This window comes from Maylandia zebra, linkage group LG7 (assembly GCF_041146795.1).
Source record: "Maylandia zebra isolate NMK-2024a linkage group LG7, Mzebra_GT3a, whole genome shotgun sequence".
Classification (NCBI taxonomy): domain Eukaryota; kingdom Metazoa; phylum Chordata; class Actinopteri; order Cichliformes; family Cichlidae; genus Maylandia; species Maylandia zebra.
In genome coordinates, this window is record NC_135173.1 from 6,420,228 (window position 1) to 6,426,913 (window position 6,686).

Consider the following 6,686-nt stretch of genomic DNA (forward strand, 5'->3'; position numbering starts at 1 on the left):
TGAATGGCTGGCTTTGAATCCTTCAAAATCCAAATATTGACTTTCAAGCTTGTTAGAATTGTACAAATATAGCACACCTCGTATAGAGTTTTTGGAGACGTCTACATCACTGTTATTTCTGCACACTACTGTAAACAATATAGTAGACACGGTTTTAATGTTGTGGCTCACTTAAGAATACCTGTAAAAATAAATTCCCCTAAATTGAATCTTCTCACTACTGTTTCAATGTTTTGCTGGAAAAAAAAAAATGATAAAGGATTCATTTGACCCTTTCAGGTGGATCCTGTTCAAATACCAGTTCAAGCAGCAGTTGATTAATTGAACATATTATCTTATGCAAATTGAGTGCTTTTAATCAGTCTCCCATAAACTCATTTTTAAAAAGCAAGAAAGTAGTAGTGTAGATATATTTTTCTCAAATAATTCATCTGTCACAGCACATAGCAACACAGCAGAGAAGCCAATCAGAATTCAGCATCTGGCCTCTTGATAAATGAGTGTGCGACTAAGGATCCTGGCTATGCAGAGTTGCTAAACAGTGACTGATAATGACTGCCATGGTCCTTGAGCCAATTAGCCACCAGAGGCCCTCAGGTGACCCATTTCTCAGGCCTCTCTCTGTTACTTTAAGAACTGGAAACCAACTGAGCACTACAGGGGAGGATATTACAAGTACAAGAAAAGTGAAGCATCTATCCCTTTGGATAACATATTAAAACGCAAAGAGGTTTAAAATCTGACAAAGAAGCTCAGTACAAATGTGTGATGAGTGTCTGTTAAATTTTCTAATAAAGTCTTCTGTCAACGTGCTTTCTTTACCTTCCTTCTTCAGCCATTTGACTATGTTTCCCTCTTCCATGGTAGGAGAGAGTGCGGGCATCTGCACTTTGAGTGGACTGACGCCTAGAGGAGAGAAAGAAAATAACATATGATTTTCGACGGCACATAATGTCAAGGGTTTCATTAGGTTTAAATTTAAAACAAAAATCCCCCCTTTCTTTCAGAATAGGAAAAAAATTAGCCCTTCCAGTAAGGTTTTGCAATTTCATCTAAAATATTTGAATGTCAAAATGCATCAAGTAACATGCTCAGAAGTAGCACTGAATAGTTCGAATAAAGCCCTTGGGGGTCCGTATGTTCAACTTGCAGCAGAGCACAAGAGACAGCGGTACCATGAAAATGTTGCCATGTCACTTATACAACTGTGCTCCTGGATGACACCACACCAGAAGATGCAAAGGCATTTGTATCATTGTGGTCCCCAACTGTCACCATCTGTAGTCACACAGAAGGCCAGAGTTCACACTAGAGCTTCAGGCTGCCAGAAGAAAACATAAATCCAAGATAACAGCTTTACTACATATGGTAGTAAAGCTGAAAGCAACAAAAATAAGGTTTAGAGCTCAAACACGGTACAACTTAAAATGAATAGCCCTTTGTTTTACACATTCTTTATGTTTACTGAACAACACACATATTACAGTCATTTATAATAGAATTTTTTAATGCATGATACATATTTTAAAAAAGTTTCTGTTAGCAGTAAACAACATTAACCCAAACAGGTAAAAGAAAAACAAAAACTAGAAAAAAAAAAAAAAAAAGCCCTTTCCATTTGACGCCACACTTTAAATTAATCTTACATAATAAAAGTCAGGCAGCCAAGTTAGTCAGTTATATAACTATAAATCTATATACATTTAATTTAAAAGAGAAATGAAAAATGTAAATAATTTGGGGATTCAATTATTCAAATTCTTGGTGTGTTAGTTTTTATTTATTGTAACATGGCCTTTGTTTCATGTTGCATGGTCTCTGGCCAAACTGTGTGCTGCTGCCACCTGCTGTATGTTCAGCAGTGGTGCAAAACTTCAGTGTGTAAGTCAAAGGAGCTTGCAAAGAAAAGCGTCTGGACTTCTTTAAGTTACTTGAAGACGTTTCACCTCTCATCCGAGAAGCTTCTTCAGTTCTAAGGTCAAATGGTGGAGAGTCCCACATATAAGCCTAGTGGGAGTTTCCCCCCACAGAGGGACAAAAGGACCCCCTGATGATCCTCTAATTGCCTGAGCCAAGGTGTGAAACTGGGTGTGGGTCCCAATCAGCCAGAGTTTCGGGTGAGTTCATTGTGAAACCTGGCCCCACCTTATCATGCGAATTCCTGAGGTCAGATGGCCCTGGATGAGAGTGGGCGTTAAGGCGTCTGGGAAGGGATCTCAAAACTGGATTATAGATGGCAGAGAGTTGGTGTCGTAAACCACCGCCTCTGTTCAAAGATGGTCGCCCACAGTGGACATAGATGGCTTCTTTCACTCCTCTTTCAAACCATCTGTCCTCTCTGTCCAAAATGTGAACATTGGCATCCTCGAAAGAGTGTCCTTTATCCTTAAGATGCAGATGGACTGCTGAGTCTTGTCCTGAGAACCTTCACAGACATATTCAGTGTGTAAGGAAGAGCTTGATGCACGCTCAATTATCCAGGTACGGTAAGTAAATCTCCAAAGGTTGATTCTATTCATCGGGACGTCCAGATGAACAGAATCAACCTTCAGAGATGTGTAAGGAAGAGTTGTGTATTTATATGGCATGCGTGTTGTTTCAGTACTCAAAAACAGAAAATCTGTCTGTTTACATTTTATCTTCTTCATGCTTAAAGTCCCAAAACATTTACTGGGCAGTTTTATTTCTGAATGAGATTCATTGACAAAGAATGACATCTGTGTAACTTTTCAAATTCATATACTCACACTGGATTTGGGACTGAACATTTTATTTTAATTACTGACATGTTTACATGTCACAACGGAAAAAAAAAAAATTAAGCGCAGGAATCATGGGCATATGGGCATATCATGGGCACAACAAGTTCCACCAGAACAGCTTCAGTGCATCTCTTCAAATCTGCAAATAGTGAAGTACCAGTGCCCTAAAGCGCCATCATCCTGGAGGAGCTAGTTTAAGGTTTCTCAATAAGATCCCTTTAAATAAAGTTCTGATTAGGGCTGCACGATTTTGCATAAAATGAGAATCACGATTTTTTGGCTTAGAATTGAGATCACGATTCTCTCACGATTTTCTTTTCCAGTATAAATCTTTATTGCACTTATTAACTGCACATCGACTTCGTAACAGTTGAGACTGAACATAAAAACAATAAATAAACATAAAAACAACAAATGTCTCACGTTTTGTTGTTGCCGCAAAATGTTGTACTGCTTGAAATTCCGTCTCCACCGTTGCTCGACACTGCGTGTATAGAGCAGGTAGTGCAACAATAGAAAAATAGTTGCAGGACGGCACTGTGTAGCGTTTGTCTAGGGTGTTGATCATTTTCCTAAATCCCTCATTTTGCACAGTGTTGATGGGAGCCATATCTTTGGTCAGGTGATAAGTGATAGCCTCCGTAATTTCTTTGAGTTCGATGTGTATAGGAAAGCGCTGTATAAGGTTCCCGTCATTGGTGTTTGGGTGGTTGACCGGAACGGATTTTCTCCTGTCACTTTCTCGTCATCCCTGACGTGCTCTCAGTTGTTTTTTCCCTGCTAATTTTAGCATCACACGGCACGGCTTCTGTATCACGTGGTATAAGGCTCCGCCCCTGTCATTTGTTGAGCAGGAAGAGTGAGCGCTTGTTTTCATGCAGAGTACGTCCCGGATCAAATGCGGTACAATCGTCGTCGTCTTATTTTTATTTTTTTATTTTTTTTTTAAATCGTTGTCATTTGGAAATGAGATCGCACATAAGTATGAATCGAGATCGCGATTTTCTAACGATTAATCGTGCAGCCCTAGTTCTGATACACCGCATTTACACTCTTGGAACTTTTTGGAGCCCTCTTTTGTCACACCAACCGTCTGCATCTTCTCCTTCACTACATCCTCTGTGGTCTTTCCTCTTTTCCTCCTGCCAAGCAGCTCCATATTCAAGACCTTTTGCAGAACATATCCATGATTCTTTCTTTGAACATATCCAAACCCTCTCAGTCTCGCCTCTTTAACTTAAAGCGCTCAATCTGGGCTCTGATATACTGAGTGTTAATCTTGTCCATTCTTTGCACTCCCAATGGAAATCTTAGCATCTCCAAATCTGCTTCCTGTCTTTTAGTCAGTGTCACTGTCTCCAGACCTTAAATCACAGCAGGTCTGGCTGCCATCATGTAAACCTTGCCTTTCACTCTTTCTACTATCACATCTGACACTCAACTCCACCCTGCCCACACTCTCTTCACCTCTCTTATACACTGTTCATTGCTTTTGTTGTTTGACCTACGTGTTTAAACTCATCTACTATCACTCTTTCTCCTCCTTGCCGCTGTTGTGCCAAAAAGTGATTGTCTGCCAAAAACTGATTTCCAATGTTTCTGTGTATTTTTTATGTGTAATATCTTTACGTATGTTCGTAAATAGACTTCGGTGAACAGGGTTTACAAAGGGGTTATATAGAGAATTAAAACAATATCTGTTTTTCAAGTATCTTTACAACTCTCTGCTATTGTACTTACATTATAACCAATCCGGTCCTTTATCCCCACTTAAAATATTTTAACAGAAATATTGTAATATTTGCTGCCATTTCTGCTGTCCTCTTGGCCAACTTACTCTTACAAAAGACATTTTTAATGTTAATGAGATTTTTTTTAACTGTTTAAATAAAGGTTATATAAAAGTCACTGCCAAAAACTGATTGCGGCTTCTACCTTGTTACACGAATGTTGTTTGTGGCTCAAGATGACTTTATGTCATCCATGAGGGATGCATTTGACATATGTTTCACATATTATAGCCCAACAAGTTACTTATAGCAGTTTAAATACGAGCAATCAGTTTTTGGCAAATACCGGAAATCAGTTTTTGGCAGACAATCACTTTTTGGCACAACACCGCTTCAGTGTTAGCACTTTTTGGAGCTAATACTCTTTTTTTTTAACATTTAATGATTCTGCTACAAATGTGACAGCTTTGATGACGCAAGTTCGTTTACAGGGAGAGAAACCAGACTGGTTGGAGACATGCAAGATAATCCAAGTGATTTAGAAAGCGGCATTAGCAGCTTTCCATACCGTTAACTGCAAAAAATAACCATTACATTTTTCGCTTAACACTCATGCCAACCCTCTGATTTACCAACACTCCTACTATTTGTCATGCCCTGACAAAACGAGAGCAAAGTAACGTTGCACCATTAAAGGGTAGTGACGATTGCAAATGCCAGCGATTGTCAGCACAGAAAGGGCAACAGCCATTTACCTGGTAAACTGTCAACACTTACCGAGTACCCATGGCGACTGAAAGAAGTGTCTGACTTGGTCTTGCCATTGGTGTGTCGACCTTAAACATTTATTAAAATTATTCAGTCTGAGGCCAAATAACATTCCCTGACGACCCAAACGCAAGGAGGCCGCCATGTTATCGTCCTCCGTCGGCAAGACGTGTCCATACAGATGCCTGACGACAAAAAAGGAGGGGGTGGGGTGAAGAAGGACAGAGCCGTTTTCTGCCATAAAATCCGTATTTTTAAAAGAAAAACATGAAGCACAGAAAAATCTTTAAACGCAAACACTGGACTAATGAAAAAAAAAAGTTTACCCCGGTGATAAATGTATTATAAGCTCGTGTAGACATTAACGATCAGGCAACAAGAGTCTTACCTACATTGGTCCTTCAAGTGCCTTTAAAATGTAGTTCTGTCGCTTTTAACACTTAAACCCCCGCGAGCCATCATTTTAGGGATTCCTACCTATAAAACCCGGAGAGCAGTCAAATGGTGGAAGTGGAAGCTAAATTGGCTAGTCATTCATATGTATATTATGCTGTTAAGTAGGAATTCTGGAGGGAGGGGAGTGGAGTGTTTCAGTTTGCCATCTTGGGGAGAAATCAACACACATGGGTGTATGTCCTTTGTTGCTGACATTTATTGATAAAAACAGTACAAAAAACCAACCATTTGTACACATATTTACAAATAATTCAACATTGTCAGCAATCACTCACAATCCTGGCACTGCCATGGTACCTGTAGTCTGCATTTACCACATGTGTATCTTTTGCAGTGAACACATCGCACAGTGGCCTGATTTTTCTTGCATTTGTGTTTGACCTGACACGTGGCTCTTTTTCCAGGGCTAGGTGTGGAGGGTTCTGCCCGAAGCAACTGATCTTTTCTTGCCTTCTTCGCAGCTACATGAGAGTGAGCCAACTCTGTTGCAAGCGCCACCAGGAAGTCCACCCGTCTTTCCTTCGTCCCGGTGCATGCTTGATACAGCACATGTGCATTCAGTGCTGCCATGTCAATCATGTTATAAAACACGGCGACTGGCCAGCGCCGTGTTCCTTTGCGGACAGTGTACTCCCGAACCATCTGGTCCATCACATCCACGCCACACTTTGTTTTGTTGTAAAGGGTGACAGTGTTTGGCTTCCTTTTGGTGGTGTTATCAGTCTGAACCACGCTGTGCATGCTGCTAAGAATATAGACTGTCTTCTTCCGTTTGGCCGCATACGCCGTCAGCGTGGCAGCAGAGGTTGAAAACACCTAAGAAATAAGATAAATTGTTATTTTCATAGCCCTTTTACACACAATGAAACACATAAACATAGAACCACAAAAGACCTGCAACATACCTGAGTGGTGAATACATTGCGATCTGTCTGTCTAGTGGATTGAGGAATTTCCCTGCGAATCCTGT

At 40.3% G+C, this 6,686-nt stretch overlaps 1 protein-coding gene and 1 long non-coding RNA gene across 2 annotated transcripts in view; both read right to left on the reverse strand.

Moving 5' to 3' along the window:
• pdhx (pyruvate dehydrogenase complex component X) overlaps window positions 1–5,441 on the reverse strand; it is a 32,762-nt gene extending 27,321 nt beyond the window's left edge. Inside the window, exons 1-2 of the mRNA XM_004563409.3 lie at window positions 5,270–5,441; window positions 823–906 (exon numbers count right to left, since the gene is read on the reverse strand). Coding sequence (XP_004563466.2) covers window positions 823–906; window positions 5,270–5,405 — 220 coding nt within the window. The 5' untranslated portion in view covers window positions 5,406–5,441. The remainder of the gene's footprint in view (window positions 1–822; window positions 907–5,269) is intronic.
• Window positions 5,442–5,888: 447 nt separating this feature from the next.
• On the reverse strand, window positions 5,889–6,686 carry LOC143419619 (uncharacterized). Its single transcript, XR_013099631.1, has 2 exons — window positions 6,622–6,686; window positions 5,889–6,532 (listed from the first exon to the last, which is right to left on the reverse strand). It is a non-coding gene; the product is annotated as an uncharacterized LOC143419619 (long non-coding RNA).